General features: G+C 49.2%; 8 protein-coding genes across 8 annotated transcripts; 5 read left to right on the top strand and 3 right to left on the bottom strand.

The window, feature by feature from the left end:
* Positions 1-277: 277 nt before the first annotated feature.
* mrd1 (RNA-binding ribosome biosynthesis protein MRD1) lies at positions 278-3,137 on the top strand (the record flags this gene model as incomplete). The annotated part of the gene is made up of 4 exons (XM_040784467.1): positions 278-505; positions 593-1,330; positions 1,591-1,863; positions 1,920-3,137. The coding sequence occupies 4 exons, from the start codon at positions 278-280 to the stop codon at positions 3,135-3,137; spliced, it is 2,457 nt and encodes an 818-aa protein (XP_040638210.1).
* A 961-nt stretch (positions 3,138-4,098) lies between these two features.
* Positions 4,099-6,616, top strand: abaA (transcription factor AbaA; the record flags this gene model as incomplete). The annotated part of the gene is made up of 3 exons (XM_040784466.1): positions 4,099-4,549; positions 4,611-4,787; positions 4,839-6,616. The coding sequence occupies 3 exons, from the start codon at positions 4,099-4,101 to the stop codon at positions 6,614-6,616; spliced, it is 2,406 nt and encodes an 801-aa protein (XP_040638209.1).
* A 405-nt stretch (positions 6,617-7,021) lies between these two features.
* On the top strand, positions 7,022-7,785 carry EURHEDRAFT_387129 (uncharacterized protein; the record flags this gene model as incomplete). Its single annotated transcript, XM_040779703.1, has 2 exons — positions 7,022-7,207; positions 7,258-7,785. Exons 1-2 carry the CDS (start codon positions 7,067-7,069, stop codon positions 7,783-7,785), a joined length of 669 nt encoding a protein of 222 aa, XP_040638208.1. The 5' UTR covers positions 7,022-7,066.
* A 698-nt stretch (positions 7,786-8,483) lies between these two features.
* EURHEDRAFT_94274 (uncharacterized protein) lies at positions 8,484-8,862 on the bottom strand. Its single transcript, XM_040787701.1, has one exon. The coding sequence runs from the start codon at positions 8,805-8,807 to the stop codon at positions 8,589-8,591; it is 219 nt and encodes a 72-aa protein (XP_040638207.1). The 5' UTR covers positions 8,808-8,862; the 3' UTR covers positions 8,484-8,588.
* On the bottom strand, positions 8,608-10,536 carry EURHEDRAFT_94218 (putative protein phosphatase PP1 regulatory subunit Sds22). Its single transcript, XM_040787700.1, has 7 exons — positions 10,061-10,536; positions 9,970-10,001; positions 9,843-9,914; positions 9,488-9,784; positions 9,365-9,439; positions 8,912-9,314; positions 8,608-8,855 (listed from the first exon to the last, which is right to left on the bottom strand). The coding sequence occupies exons 1-7, from the start codon at positions 10,194-10,196 to the stop codon at positions 8,839-8,841; spliced, it is 1,032 nt and encodes a 343-aa protein (XP_040638206.1). The 5' UTR covers positions 10,197-10,536; the 3' UTR covers positions 8,608-8,838.
* A 12-nt stretch (positions 10,537-10,548) lies between these two features.
* EURHEDRAFT_413325 (uncharacterized protein) lies at positions 10,549-12,030 on the top strand. The gene has a single exon (XM_040782144.1). It carries the CDS (start codon positions 10,854-10,856, stop codon positions 11,937-11,939), a length of 1,086 nt encoding a protein of 361 aa, XP_040638205.1. The 5' UTR covers positions 10,549-10,853; the 3' UTR covers positions 11,940-12,030.
* Positions 12,031-12,535: 505 nt separating this feature from the next.
* EURHEDRAFT_387126 (glutathione-independent formaldehyde dehydrogenase) lies at positions 12,536-13,714 on the top strand (the record flags this gene model as incomplete). Its single annotated transcript, XM_040779702.1, has 2 exons — positions 12,536-12,887; positions 12,951-13,714. 2 exons carry the CDS (start codon positions 12,536-12,538, stop codon positions 13,712-13,714), a joined length of 1,116 nt encoding a protein of 371 aa, XP_040638204.1.
* On the bottom strand, positions 13,684-14,801 carry EURHEDRAFT_480665 (bZIP transcription factor). Its single transcript, XM_040785490.1, has 2 exons — positions 14,568-14,801; positions 13,684-14,513 (listed from the first exon to the last, which is right to left on the bottom strand). Exons 1-2 carry the CDS (start codon positions 14,719-14,721, stop codon positions 13,786-13,788), a joined length of 882 nt encoding a protein of 293 aa, XP_040638203.1. The 5' UTR covers positions 14,722-14,801; the 3' UTR covers positions 13,684-13,785.
* Between the last annotated feature and the right edge of the window lie 258 nt (positions 14,802-15,059).

Genomic DNA, 15,059 nt, shown 5'->3' with positions numbered 1-15,059 from the left:
TGTATATGGAATTTAGATAGCAAAAATATCAAGATGTGCTTCAATCTTCAATGCAGTTCCTGTCGCACAGCGTCGTCATATGGTGGCCAGACGGAGTTGCGACAACAACATTGTCGGAGGCAGTGCACGGGCCACGTCCGCATTCTCTCACCGCCCTCGGCACTATTAAGACCCGCAGAAAAAAAAAAGAAGTAAAAAATTTCTTGTAACTCTTGAGCATTTTCAAAATTTCTCCTCCATGGCACTGGAGAGATAATTGTGCCTCAAAACAGCCATAATGGAGAGCTCAAGAGTGTTTGTGTCTGGCATACCGCCGACCTTCACCAATGATCAGCTTAAGAAGCATTTTGCAACTCGTTTCCATGTCACAGATGCTCATGTCTTGCCGAAGCGCAAGATCGGGTTCGTTGGGTTCAAAGACCCTGAGATGGCCAAGCAGGCTGCTGGCTATTTCAACAAAACCTATGTCAAAATGTCAAAGATCTCTGTAGAGATTGCTCGCCCTGTACGTTGCCCTGCTGTTGCCGTCGTTTTTGCCATTGTGCACGCTGACCGATTAAGGTGGTCTTGAGACTGACCGGATTTATTATAGATCGATTCTACACCTGATGCTAAGAAAGACGCCGGGTCTTCTGCGGCCGATGCTTCCACTGACGGGACTAACCTCAAGCGGAAGCGTGGAGAGGACCAGGCCAAGCATGATTCTCGACTGCAAGAGTATCTTTCAGTAATGCAGCATCCTTCCAAAACGAAGACGTGGGCGAACGACGACATCCATAGGCCAGCCGAAGCACACGCACCAGCACCTGAACAGCCTGAGACGGAACCTTCTCAGGATATCGCTGCTTCGCAGAGAAAGAGGGTCAAAGTGGATGATCCTGCGGAGGTCTCGCATGCGCCCAAGAATCAGGAAAGGGCGCAACCGGAACCGATGGTTATTGACCAGAGTGGCAATGAGGAGAATGCTGAAAATGAGCAGGACGCTTCTGAGAAACAGGCTGAACCAGTTTCTGACAGCGACTGGCTTCGTTCGAAGACGAGTCGTCTCCTTGGTCTTCTGGACGAGGATGAGCAAGCTGAGTTTGACGCGAAACCCGAAGAACCAGCTGCCAGTCCCATCAAGGCCCGTGTTGAGCAGAAACAAACTCCTGTCGAGGAGAGTGAACCGGAAGACATGGAGATAGTAGAGGCAGAAGAGCAAGCAGAAGAGCACGACCCGAATGTCGAGCTTGTTCGCAACTCTGCACGTCTTTTCGTCAGAAATCTTCCCTACGATACGACTGAGACGGATCTCGAGCCAACGTTTTTGCCATTTGGAAAAGTCGACGAGGTTAGTTTTTCCTTTTCTTTTTCTTGTACACATACATATACATATATATATATACCCGCGCACCCCATACCTGGTAATTGTTTACCAGGGTTGCTTAAATGATGATTCAACCTGATAGGGACATCAGATGCAAGAGCACATGATGGTAAACAGGAAGGAGAATTTTAGTAGATGCTCCGAAATCTGAAAAGCAACTTTGAATTTTATTTTGCCAAATGTCGACTAGTCGAATTTCAGAAGTTGATTACTGACGGTCACAGATTCACGTCGCTTTCGATACACGACACTCCACCAGCAAGGGATTTGCTTATATTCAGTATTTCGACCCCAATGCTGCTGTCGAGGCCTATAAGAATCTCGATAAAAAAATATTCCAAGGTCGTTTATTGCACGTATTACCAGCTGCCGCAAAGAAGACCTACGAGATTGACGAGACGGAGTTGTCGAAATTGCCGGTGAAGAGGCAAAAGCAAATAAAGCGAAAGCTGGAAGCCTCGTCAGCCTCGTTTAGCTGGAACTCGCTTTATATGAACGTAAGTGCTTCTGGTGTCTATTATCTACGGTCCATCATGCTAATGTTCTTTCACAGGCAGACGCTGTGATGTCTTCAGTTGCGGAGAGACTTGGAGTATCCAAGTCGGATCTTCTCGACCCCACGTCATCGGACGCTGCAGTGAAGCAAGCTCATGCTGAAACACATGTCATCCAAGAGACTAAGGCTTACTTTACAGCAAACGGTGTCAACATCGAGGCTTTCAAACGGCGAGACCGTGGTAACACCGGCATCTTAGTAAAGAACTTCTCGTATGGTATCAAGACGGAAGATCTTCGGAAACTGTTTGAGCCGTATGGTCAACTCGTCCGACTTCTGATGCCCCCCAGCGGCACAATAGCCGTCGTCGAATTCGCTAAACCTGATGAAGCACAGAAAGCGTTCAAGGGCCTTGCGTACCGGAGATTAGGCGAATCGATCCTTTTCCTTGAGAAAGCGCCCAAAGATCTCTTTGAAGGTCCGCCATCTTTGCAGCTCCCCGCTGTCGAACCCAAGGGTGTTTCCCAGGGCTTCTCAACTGCAGATACTTTTGCGGCTGGTGAGCCCGAGGATACTGTGCCAACTTCAACTCTCTTCGTAAAGAATCTAAACTTCGCTACGACTAATGATAAGTTTGTGGAGATGTTTCGGCCGCTGGACGGCTTTGTCTCGGCAAAACTCAAAACGAAGCCCGATCCTAAGCGACCTGGGCAGAAGCTTAGCATGGGTTTTGGCTTTGTTGATTTCCGAAGCAAAGAACAAGCCCAGGCCGCTTTATCAGCGATGAATGGCTACACGCTTGACCAGCATCAACTGGTGATTCGGTTGTCGCACAAGGGTGTGGATGCTGCGGAGGAGAGAAGGCGCGAAGACACCGCCAAGAAGGTTGCCGCCCGGAGAACCAAGATCATCATCAAGAACTTGCCCTTCCAAGCCTCGAAGAAGGATGTCAGATCGCTTTTTGGAGCCTACGGGCAGCTTCGCTCTGTCCGGGTTCCCCAGAAGTTCGACCGGTCTGCTCGTGGCTTTGGTTTTGCTGACTTTGTAAGCGCTCGCGAGGCGGAAAATGCTATGGACGCATTGAAGAATACACACTTGTTAGGTAGAAGACTGGTGTTGGAATTCGTCAACGAGGAGGCGATCGACGCCGAGGAGGAGATCCAACAGATCGAAAAGAAAGTAGGAGAGCAACTGGACAGGGTCAAGCTCCAAAAGCTCACGGGCACCGGTCGGAAGAAGTTCACCGTAGGGGCTCAGGACCACGAGGAGACATGATATCCTTATTCCCTTCACTCCTTGCGGATAAAGGAACAACACCCAGCATGACCCCGTCGAACGGACTTGATACCCTTGGCCCCTTGCATGGCAGGCCGACCACACGTTGCAATCGCTGTCAATTGGATGTGCAGCCTCCTGCACAGGCGCGGTTACCGTGCATTACCACTGCATCGTACCCTAATCGACCCCGTGTTTCTATACTGCGCATACTGCGTCAACCCAAATCAACTTCAAGACTAGGCGTCTTTTGTACAGCTAGAGCTTTCCTCTTTTCGAGCCTTAAATAGGAACAATGAAAATAGGACCTAATACACAAAACCCGCATTCCAGTGTTCTTGTCTTTGTTACTCGGACATTCTTCGACTGGGCACCAGCATTCCTGGCAACCGTTCGTCGTCACTTTTTCCGCGCCAATACTTTTTTGCTCTGTTCCTGGTAGAGAAACGATGTTCATTTCGTGCATTGCAAAAATCTCCGAACGACTTTTAACTGGATCGTGCCCCCAAATGGACTCCTTGCATCCTGCTCGCTGGTACCCTATCGTGCCTGTTCTCGACTCCTGATTCGTCGCGGCAAGGACGGCCACTGTCTTCCTGTCCCTGTCACTGGGCTGGTGACGCGATATGCTGCGAAGGCGCGCTGTTGAATGATGGAGGAGGGTGCCCTTGAGGGGCAGACGCTATCCAAACAAGCCAGCCAGTAATGTTACTAGGGCTACCTCGGTCCTCCCCTCCTCGAGGGCAGGGACTGTCTCCTATAAACATCATTGTCCGCTCCCGCATTCTCTTTTCTTATTCTTGCATTCTCCAAGCATTTGCGTTCTTTATCTGTGGTGTGTTAGGTGACTGTACTGCGTTCTTGCCAGGTCGTAAGCATCCGGCTGTCTTTCAACACTTTCCTCCTTGGAATTTGTCATTCTTTTGTTGGATAACTATCCTTGGTGGTCATTCGATTCCCCATGGCTACCGACTGGCACCCGGACTTTCTGCCCCAGAACCAGCCTGCTCTGGAGAGTGTTGGAGGAGCTCATGTCGATCGAGCGCTCCAGAACACCTCTGGCAACATACAGTCATACTCCGACAACCTTGCAGCACACCACAGCGATGCCACTGGCCGTGACGAGCAATTCCAACAGCTGGCGTACAAGTATCCCCATCCACCTCCCGCCCCGGCTCATCCAATCCACGCTCCCACAAATTTCCACCAGCAACAGGCATTAGCGGCTCGATTTCAAGCAAAGAAGCTTCGACGAATGAATTCCGTTGGTCATAGCTCGGGGGGTGCTCGCCGGGCGAGGAGCTACCTCAAATCGCAAAAGTATCTCGAGTATAGAGCACGTCCTCGACGAGACACGGGCAAAGATGGGGAAGCAGTATGGTCAGACGAACTTGAGGATGCGTTTCAACAAGGTGAGACTTATGTCCTTGCCCGATGTGGACAAATAGACTGTATATGCTAACAATGCCTTAGCTCTCGAAGCAAATCCTCCAATGGGCCGACGGAAATGGTCTGAACAGGGAAAGTCCTATGGCCGCAATGAACTGATTGCCGAGTACATCTACGATGCCACTGGCAAGAGAAGAACCAGGAAGCAAGTTTCCAGTCACCTGCAAGTATTGGACTCGTTCCTGAAAGGTGACCCTGACTGTAAGTGTGTCGGTGTCCACTTGGCATAAAACAGAACTAACAAGACTATAGGGGAAAGACTTGTACGAGAACAGTCATCGGAACGCTCTGGTGGTACTCCTCAGCCGACTGGTCCGCGGTGGAGGTCTTCGCTTCGATCTCCTGTGCCAAGCAGTTATCGTCCCCCAGCTCACAATGTCTACCATGACCCCTTGCGGCCGGTGCAGCCTTACCCTGCAGAGCTCCCCCCTCCGACACACTTCACCCTGGGCTCGAATGTTCACGAGCCAGTGAATTCCCAGACTATCTACGGGTTAAATCTCGATATGTGGGTGACAGCTCCTCACCAGGCACATCAGGTAGATAAAGCGTTGCACCAGTACACTCGTCTTCAAGGGGACCAGAACCGCCCGGGAGCTCCACCGATGCCTTTAGAAAGCCTGGTGGGCTGGCGGACCGCCTTCCCGCACTTGTCAACGCTTACCTCTGGTGCTGAGGGTGCTTTGGACTGTGACATTATCTTGCTTGAAGCCAGCCTCGAGCTTATGGACGATTTCCCCCCCCCTAGCTCACGACTGGGGATTGTTCTGAATCTGGACTTCGGCCACCCAATAGCGGGCGACGTTTCGATGATTGAGCAGATGGAAAACTGGGTCTGCAGTACCTATCTCTACGAGAATGGACAAACTATCCTGGAGTCGCATCATAACCTCAAAAAGCCCTTGTCGACGCAAGTGCAACCGCTGTGTGAGTCGACATGGTGGGTGAAGCGACTTACTGAGTTGACCCAGGATAAACGAAGGGATGAAGATGCCGGGCGACACCATGCTGCCGACGAGCGCACAAGACGGTACTTCCGCTCTCTGACAGCAGTGACTGAAATCCGGGCAACGTCACCCAACCCCCGACGGATGTCCAACCAATTTCATCCTCAAGTGAATGAAGAAAAGAGAATGGCCATTGTACTTTGGAAATTCCGGCAAACACGACCGAACGAGGTTGGGACGACCACATGGAAGAAGTTGATCCCTCCACCTGAGCGCACTATCACAAACAGCCCGAGAGCAGTGTCCGGGATCGATTTGCCCCCTCTTTCTCTGGAAGGGCTTTCTATGCATAGGCCCGCTCCTCCGAATGTTTACCAAGCCCCTCCTCCCCAGCCGCATGACTTGCTTCACGGCAATAGCTTGCCACAGCCTCACTGGCAGCTATATCAGCAACCGCAAGAAAGCGTGGGGAACATGTTCAACACGACAAACTCGCTCGACTTCTTGAGCTCCATTAGCAGAGCTGAAGATGGCCTTGGGGACAGACCGGCGGTTACATCAGTCCTCGATCCTTTTCCCAGTTTGCAACAACCGGAGACCAGCCAGCCAGCCAGCCTCACCGGCTCTACCGATGCCCCTGTTATGCTAAACGCCCCGGAATACCATCTACCTCAACCTCACCTTACAGGATATGGCATGGGCCATGACAGCCATTATATCCATTCCCAACACCCCGTCAGCAATGTCCAGGAAAGCAGCAAGTTCCTCAACAGCATCCTGGGTAATGGACCGCAGCCCATCGACGACATGGGTCATAACCATGCCGCATGGAGTGTGCCTTCAACATCTATCTCCGATGATGTTGGATCGAACAATTACACCCATCTCCAGTTCCAGCCCTCCGACCATGAAGTGCCGGTATCCCGTGGACCGTCGCACCAGGCCAACGGACTCGAAGGACTTGTGCCGCCTGAATGGCTGGAGAAGATGGTTGGAGGGGTATCTGGCGACCCTGGTATGCATGGGGCAGGACCCGATCATGCCAATTCCTCCTATAATGAGAACATCGTGGAGGCGGTTTAATACGAAATATACTAATGCAGGATAAAGCGATATGCCTCTCTAATTCTTCGATATTATAATAATCATTATTTGAAAAGTGTATTCTACTATATACTATCCTTTTGCTATTTTCCTTTTTTTCTTTTTTTCCCATTCTTTTTTCCTTCTACGGAACGGAGTTCGGAGTGGGTGCAGATTATAGGGCTTTTCAGGATGAGGGACTACCACGCTTTATGTTGTACTGTATTCGATTTTCATGTCTTTTATCGGGTATAACACTATCGTTGGATATAACAATATTTAATCAATAATGACCTTAAACTTAAGTTTATCGTACCCCTTAGAACGATCGCTTTGTACGGATGCCAAGACCAGCGGAAAATGCCCGCGGCATCCTCAGTTTCTCCTCTACTCTCCAAATGAATGCATGAGTTTACGATTCACGGTAAAGAAAACATCAATTGACTGAACATGGCTTCTTCCCTTTCGCGACTCGCAGCTCAGGCTGTACATATCACAACAGATCCAATCCCTCGCTCGTTAACCGAGAGCAGACAGGTCCTCGCGGCCTTGCAGAGGTTCGGCGAAGTCGTCACCTTTCGCAACCTATGGGTATATCCCTTCCACCATGCTGATATTGTGTGGACACTGACTAATACAAGAGCGATGAGTTCAAACAGCACGACGCAAAAAACTCCTCTCCAGCACATGCCCGCCACACCGTTGTCATCTTCGAAACGCGCGATGCGGCATCTCGCGCAATCGCGGCATCGCCCTTGACTATCCCCCTCCCATTTGCAAAAGCGAACGTAAAAAAATATACAAACACAAGTACAACTGCGCCCAACTCTCCTTTCTCAACCCTAGGGCAGTCACAACCCCGCTTCCTTAACTGCCACATTCAAAAATCTCACCACAACCACGAGTCCGCCGTAAAGCGCAATCCGTACCACAGTTACTTCGAAGTCGACCGTGATACGCACCAGTATCGGGATTTGGTGAATTCAACGCAGATTCCACTTAGGGATCTGGCAGGTGGGTTTTTGGGTAAGAAACAGGGGAAGAAGAGGATTTCTGCGGAGAATGAGAAGTGGGGGGCTACGTCTTTGTGGGGGATGTATGAGCAGGGGTTGAAGGCGGAAGGGAGGGGTGGTAATGGTGACAATGGTGGTGCTATTGGGAGAGGGTGAAGGGTGGTGAACTTAGTGAGTGGGTTATCGCTTTCACAACGGTTAACGTACTGTGCCATGCCATGCCACTATAGATCGCGACACCCGTAATGCTCCCGCCTGCCACCAGTGGGGTATAAGAGCTCTCGGCGTTGATGTCCAGACTGGACAACGAGCGATTGGAGACCATTTAACCATTATCTTATTGAACAGAAGCCTAGCTTTGTTCAATTGACTACTAGGGTCTTCGGATGCTGAAGTTTGCCAGCGACACTTCAATGCTAGCCTTTCGGGCCGCTAGCTATCTACGCTTATTGAATGGGCGTCTGAGATATTGCCTGGTGAAGATGGTGAATGATTGGGATAAATGACGGCCAGCTTGTTGAACTACTCTGCCATATCTCGTATAGTAGAGCGTATAGAAATACCAATTATGCTGTATCTGTGTTTTGTTACGTGGATGATGGACGATACCAGTTCTCTCTACCAATTGCACGACAAACATTTCTGTTTCAAAAAACCAGTTATCCCGACTGAGCCTGTCTTATTATTCTACATTTTCTACATCTACCCTTCACTATTCCCACACCTATCACAGAATCCACAAGCATAAAATGCACTCCTACTCAACTATAACAACCCAGAATCCCACCAATGCCCTCGGCGTAAAATACATATCAATCGAAGACGCCGAAAACATCGAACAATATTGCCCTGGAGCTACTACCCCACATCAATAGGAGACCATACCCACAACCGCCACGACATCATACTCAAGCTCGATTTCGGGGGGTATTCGACTCTGGCGAAGAGATATGTGGCTGTTAAAATTGCAGTTGCTGGTACTGGAGACGGTGACTACGGCAGGGGTCATGGAGATGGAGTGGATGCAGAGATGGGGCCTTTCTGCACTGGGAGGGATGTGGATAGTTGGCGAGCAGTCCACCCATTAGGTTATCGCGAAAGAGCTCGGCCCTCAGATCCCGAAGAGCTAAAATTACACATGAAACTAGGATATAGATGTAAAAAGTATTTTGTATCATTGGTCAAGACATCGGATGCTCATATACGAGCTCACACGCGCACGAATGCTACCCAAGTCAGTAAATGATTTATCAATAAACATTCAATAAGAAGAACAACTTACTGGCATCGATCTGCTTGATATGCGGTATCGCCAACCGCACCTTGTTCCTATATACGGCCGGTCCTTTCATCTGCAACGGATTGCCCTCAAAGTAAACTGTTTCTAAATTCTTCTTCTCTTTCAGTTCGCGCTCGACCTCGTCGAAGTTTGATAACTGATTGTTCGACGCCCACAGTTCCTCCAATTGCTCCAAGCTGGATAAGTGTTCGAGTTTGGAGACTTGGTTGTTTGAGAAGTCAAACACCCGCAGGGAAGTATTGTTTTCGAGACCGCTCAGATCTGTAATGGCATTGTGGGAGACGTAGAGTTCTTCGAGTTTCTTGAGAGAGGAGAGACCGAAGAGACTGGTGAGTCGGTTTGATTGAATTGAGAGGATTCGAAGGTTTGAGAGGTGGTCCAGGTTCTGCAAGTATCAGTATTGAGACACGGCGTAGTCGTCCGATTGACATGTACCTTCATTTCAACGATTTTGTTCTTTCCAAGCCATAACTCCTCCAACGACTCTAATCTGTCGAGGTTCTCGATTTCCTGGAACGATCAGCATATGGGAAATGCGCTAAAACAAGGAAGACGGACCCTGATCCTATTGCCACCAAGCTCAAGATTCCTCAACTTCGTTAAACTCTCTAATCCTTCAATTCTCGAAATTTTATTTTGCACGAAATAGATATCCGTCAACTTAGTTAGATGCGCCACGTTTTTGATATGCTTTATCTTATTGTAACTCAAGTCGAGACTAGTGAGATTATGGAAGTCGTCCAAGCCTTTGATATGCGAAATGAGGTTATCGTAAAGATCAAGGTCGATCAACTTCTCCGCGATTTCCGGAGGGAATGCGATTCGGTGGATTTGATTCTGGCGGAGACATAATCTCTATTCCAGGAAGCATGTTATTGGCTGTGCGCATCTATTTCAGTCAGAGAAGACATACCTCTACCTTAGGAAACCGTTCCAGATGCAATGCGGGAATTGAGCTTATACGAGAGTGTACGAGATCGATTTGCTAGAACACCCATGAATTTGACTTTCCTTGCGCAACACAGACAAGATGCACCTACGTCAGTTTCCGGGTCCTCATCTTCAAGTAAATCTGCAGGAATCGTTAGTCCACATCAAGCACTATCTACAATTCCAGCTACAATGACGTACCCTCATCGGCTTCGATTTCTTCAACAGGCGGCGCCTCTGGATCCGAATATTCGGGGTCCTCCACAGCTTCCGGGTTTGTGATTTCTGCGTGCTGTCCAACCCGCAGCTTTCCGTCCCAGCCGTTGTTATCCTTCATGGTTCGTGTAGTGTATTTGCGCGTGGTTTATTCGCAGTCGGAGGGGCAATGCGGACGTGACGTGACGGTGTGGGGAGTCCGAGGTTCGTAGCCTTGTCGGAAACAAGGCGAAGTGGGAGACGGCAGCTAAGTGGTAGTTTAGTGATAGTAGCGCACGGTGGAAAGATATGACAAGGTCGTTTATGACGGACGATACTGGCAGGAGGAGCAACCGTTCTTTTGGTAATGTCTGCCGGACGAAGTCGTTGAACATCACGTGATGTATACAATTTCACGCGATGTCACGTGACCACATGCCACGCCATATTCGGAAGATGAGCAGTTTCTCCAGTACCTTAATGAGGATTGATCAGATAAGATTCTCTTGCTGTTGATATTGGAGAGCCTGTATATTGAATCGGATATTAGCTAGAATGAAGGACGAAACATCCTATTCTGGCAGAGCCCAAATATCTCCGATGGATCACTGCGGAGTCTAAGTCTATTCAGGAAAGGATCATTGCTGAATGCATATCATGTCTCGGGGATTCATAGTGCTTCGTTTGGAAACCGCGTTGCCCTAATGTCTTTTAAGGCCGACGACTATATATAAATATAACACCATGGCCTTCGAATTTTCCCCTATCATATCAATTGCTCGAGAAAAGAAGAGAAACAATGATGGCAGGTCTTTTCGTTGCTCTTTTGGGCCTCTCAACTTCCCTAGCGGTAGCCTTGGCCCCAGGCCTTGAACTCGCCTACTCCTTGAACCGCGCAACTCAAGGTATCAGCATATCTTCCGATGGTCGCAAATTCCTCTCGCAGCGCTACTCTACGAGTGACCCGCCTCAGGCCGTCGAGCTGCTCAGCGACAACTCGACCAGACTCTACCCGAATGCTGCGTGGAACTCTTACAACTCCAGCAACCCGGACTCGAACCCTCGACGGACGTTTGTCAGCATCGACGGCGCACGCATTGGACCTGATGGACGATACTGGTTGGTTGATGGTGGCTCGCAGGGGGTTAATGGATCTTCCAAGCTGGTTGGGGTGAACTTGACGACCGACGCTGTTGATAAGCTCTATTACCTTGATAGCATAATTGCATCGAGCAGCAGCGTTGATGATGTACGGTTCAATGCAGCTGGTGATGTTGCTTATCTCAGTGACACGGCTGGCGCGCTGTTGGTGCTGAACATGACCACAGGCCACGGCAAACGTGTGCTTGCGAACGATGACTCAGCCACGGCTTGGTATCCCATGATGTACAATGGCACGCTGGTCCCAGGCTACGGTCCCTCAGGCAACACGCTTCAGGTTGGTCTGGACCAGATCGAGGTCTCCCCCGATGGCGTCTATCTGTACTACCAACCCTGCAACGGTGGCCTGTACCGCATCAAAACAGCCTTTGTCGATGCAACTCTTACCAATTCCACCTTGGAAACAACTCTCGGGGACTACGCTGAACCATTTGCCCTGACGCCTAGTACCGGTGGTACCACGATCGACGCGAACGGCAACATCTATGTTAGCGACACCAACTTGCTTGCCATCTGGAAGGTCACCCCCGAAGGACGCGCGACGGTGCTTGTCCAAGATAATGCTTTGCTCTGGACTGATCTCATGTGGGTTACGGCTGATAAGAAGCTCTGGCTTCCTGCCTCGCAGATGCGTCCTGGTGCGAATGGCCTTATGGCAAAGGGTCCCAACTACATCTTTACTTATCCTATCGAAGCGGGCCCTGCGCCTATTGACCATGCTTAGGCGGCTGTCGTAACTGTTGTGGAATGGATCTGGTCTTGTTTTGTACTATCAAACCATAGCTTTACTTATAACTAAATTTATGGCAGTTTTCTTGTGTTATAGGTTATAGTCTAAGTATCTCGAAAAACCAAACTAAAGAGATGAATACATACAGTAAGGTATCAATCCTTTATTATTATTTATTTTTTTATTATTTTAGAATTTTTAAGAAGCCCAGAGGCAGGATTATCGTTGAAAAGTCCAGGTTGTGCGGTAGCTACAATGAAGTCCTCGGGGAATTCGTAGATATCAGGGTAAAAATGACGGTCAAGCTAGATTCAGAACAATCGTTCTCCAGCACAATGGTACCACTCCTCCATTATTTAGAAATGGTGCTACAAAGCTGGATACTATGCTGCCTGGTGTATCTATGTATCGGTGAATACCGACGTTGAGTGCAATGATCAGTACTCCGGAGTATTTTGAAGCTTCCTCGGAGCACAGTTGTAGTCATGACGATCACGAACAAGGATGCTGTATCCTCATAAACCCACATTTTCCTCATTGAACATCCAATTTCTTCCCCCCAAACAACGAAAATGGCCTTAAACGCCACAATGCGCGCCGTCCTCTGGACAGGCACTCCCTTCCAAATGAACGTAACCGACGTTCCAATTCCCAAAATCCAGAACCAAACCGACGCCATCATCAAAGTCACCACAGCCGCTATCTGCGGGACAGATCTCCACACCTACCACGGTGTATACGGGAGCAGGACCGTGCCGTGGATCATGGGACATGAATGTATCGGTGTCGTTGATGAGATTGGAAGTGCGACTGGTTTTGTGGATGTTGGAGATCGGGTTATTGTTCCTGATGCTACTTATGATGGATACATGGAGTTTGGGGGTAGGGAAGATGTGGGGTTTGGATATGGGGTTGATTATGGGCTTGCAGGGGGGTGTCAAGGTGATATCAATGCCATTTTCTGCGTCGTACAAGGGGCTTTTAGCTAACCGCTAAGTCTGATAGCTGAATATGTCCGCGTGCCGTTCGCTGATAACAACCTCATCCCAATTCCTGATACGAACGACACAAGAAACACGTTGGACAACGACTACCTTCTCGTGGGTGACATTTTCGCCACAGCCTGGGCCGGGATGGACTTCTCCGGTTTCGAACCCGGCGATTCAGTAGCAGTATTTGGCTCTGGCCCTGTTGGTCTTCTAGCTGCATACTCTGCCATCCTCCGCGGCGCGTCTGTAGTGTACGCGGTTGACCATGTCCCAGAACGGTTGAGAATGGCAGAATCAATCGGCGCAATTCCCATCAACTTCCGGGACTCCGATCCCGTGGAGCAGATACTGGAATACGAACCCAAAGGCGTAACACGCAGCATCGACTGTATCGGCTACGAAGCCGTCAACGCAAATCTCAGACACGAGCAGAACATCGTCATCAATAACATGATTTCCGTAACCGCACAGGGAGGCGGTATTGGCGAGATAGGCTGGTTCACTGTGTCGGAGAACTCAAGCGGGACGCCTCGAGGAAGTACGATGTCGCCGACAATCGAGTTCCCCATATCAGAGTTCTTTGACAAGGGCTTGAGCATACGTAGTGGGGCTGTGGACGTGTTGCCTTGGGCCTCGACGCTGGTTGATTTGATTGCAAGTGGGAGGGCAAGGCCGGGGTTAATTGTGAGTAGTGTGATTGGGATTGAGGACGTGCCGGAGTATTATGAGCGGTTTGATCGGCATCTGGAGACGAAAGTTATGATTCAGTTTGAAAGCTGATGTATTTCCGTTAGTAAGGTAAGCTCAAAAGTCGTGATTAATCATGCGTTTTAATTTACATTATCTGCACTCTATGCATAACTCCCCCAATTCAAAGTCTTCTCCCCTCTTTTCCTCCTCCAGGTCCCTGTCGAAACAAATAACTCTCGAGATCCCTTGAGCAACCATCCCCACTTTCTCAAAAACGTTTCCGTCACCTCCCAGTTCCCTGGATCCCACGGTGGCCCCCACACCAGTAATGTCGCATTTGTATTCCTCGTATCCCAAAACGCCATAAGATCATGACACAGTTCATCATCATCAAAACCACTATTAGCAGCGCAGGCAAGAATCAAAATATCACGCATCCGCGGAAACGGAAAGAAATCCAGCCACGGATGATGCGGGACAGTTCGTTGTATAGTCGTTGGCCGTAAGCTCGACGGAATACACACTTCCCCAGCCCTGTCCCTAGCCATAGGCTGAACGAGATTAAAAATGGAAACAGAATCATCACTCTTCATCCAATCAGAGTCCATCCCGAGTAATTTTATATTCTCGTTAATAGCGCGGTGAACGTTCAGTCGGCTAAGGCTGATCAGATGTTCCACTTGTGGATTGCCGTGGAGGTAGCTGTGGTGCACAGTGGCTTCGAACCAGCGTTGGAAGGTTAGGGCGTTTGGTGGGGCGTGGGAGCATTTCATGATGTCTGCTTCTTGTTCTTCTTGTTCTTCTTCTTCATTTCCGTTGAATGTGATTACTTGGGAGAGGTTGGTGGAGTTGTTTTCTCCCGGAGGGCTGATTCCTTTTCTCCTTAAGCCTAATTCGCCGTCAGTGCCGGTTAATTCCTTCCAGAAGATACAAAGAAACTCACGGTACGCCCTCTGGTTCAACCGATTCTGTAACTTTCTTCTCTTTTTCTGATCTATAATCCCTCTCCAATCATCCTCGGGAACCCGCATCTGATCTCGCGGATTAACATGCCCGGACTGTACCTGCGCGTCTGTATTTCCTCTTTGAGCAATCATTGTGGTAATAATAACTGCCCAGCTGACAGCAGGGTCAAATTGCAATGAATGCTTGTGGGAAATGAGTCTGGGGTCGATTGTAGTTTATGCAACTTGCTGACTTTCGAAGCGCCATTGGTAATCGATTCCTAGATCTGCTAAGTGGGTAGGCTAAGAAATTTTGCTATGCATAAGAGAGCTTTTATTGGATGATTGACAGCGCTAATGCGAGATGCTTACGCGCTAAACTAGTCTGGGTGCAGTTTATGGGTTTATCGGAGATACTGTTAAATCCGCTGATTACACATTATCGACTACAAATACAGGTCTTCTTACCCGTTACCCTCAATTATTTTCTC

Source organism: Aspergillus ruber, assembly GCF_000600275.1.
Source record: "Aspergillus ruber CBS 135680 unplaced genomic scaffold scaffold00016, whole genome shotgun sequence".
NCBI classification, from domain to species: domain Eukaryota; kingdom Fungi; phylum Ascomycota; class Eurotiomycetes; order Eurotiales; family Aspergillaceae; genus Aspergillus; species Aspergillus ruber.
Note: the sequence above shows the minus strand (reverse complement) of the source record. Positions and strands in the feature narration are given on the sequence as shown.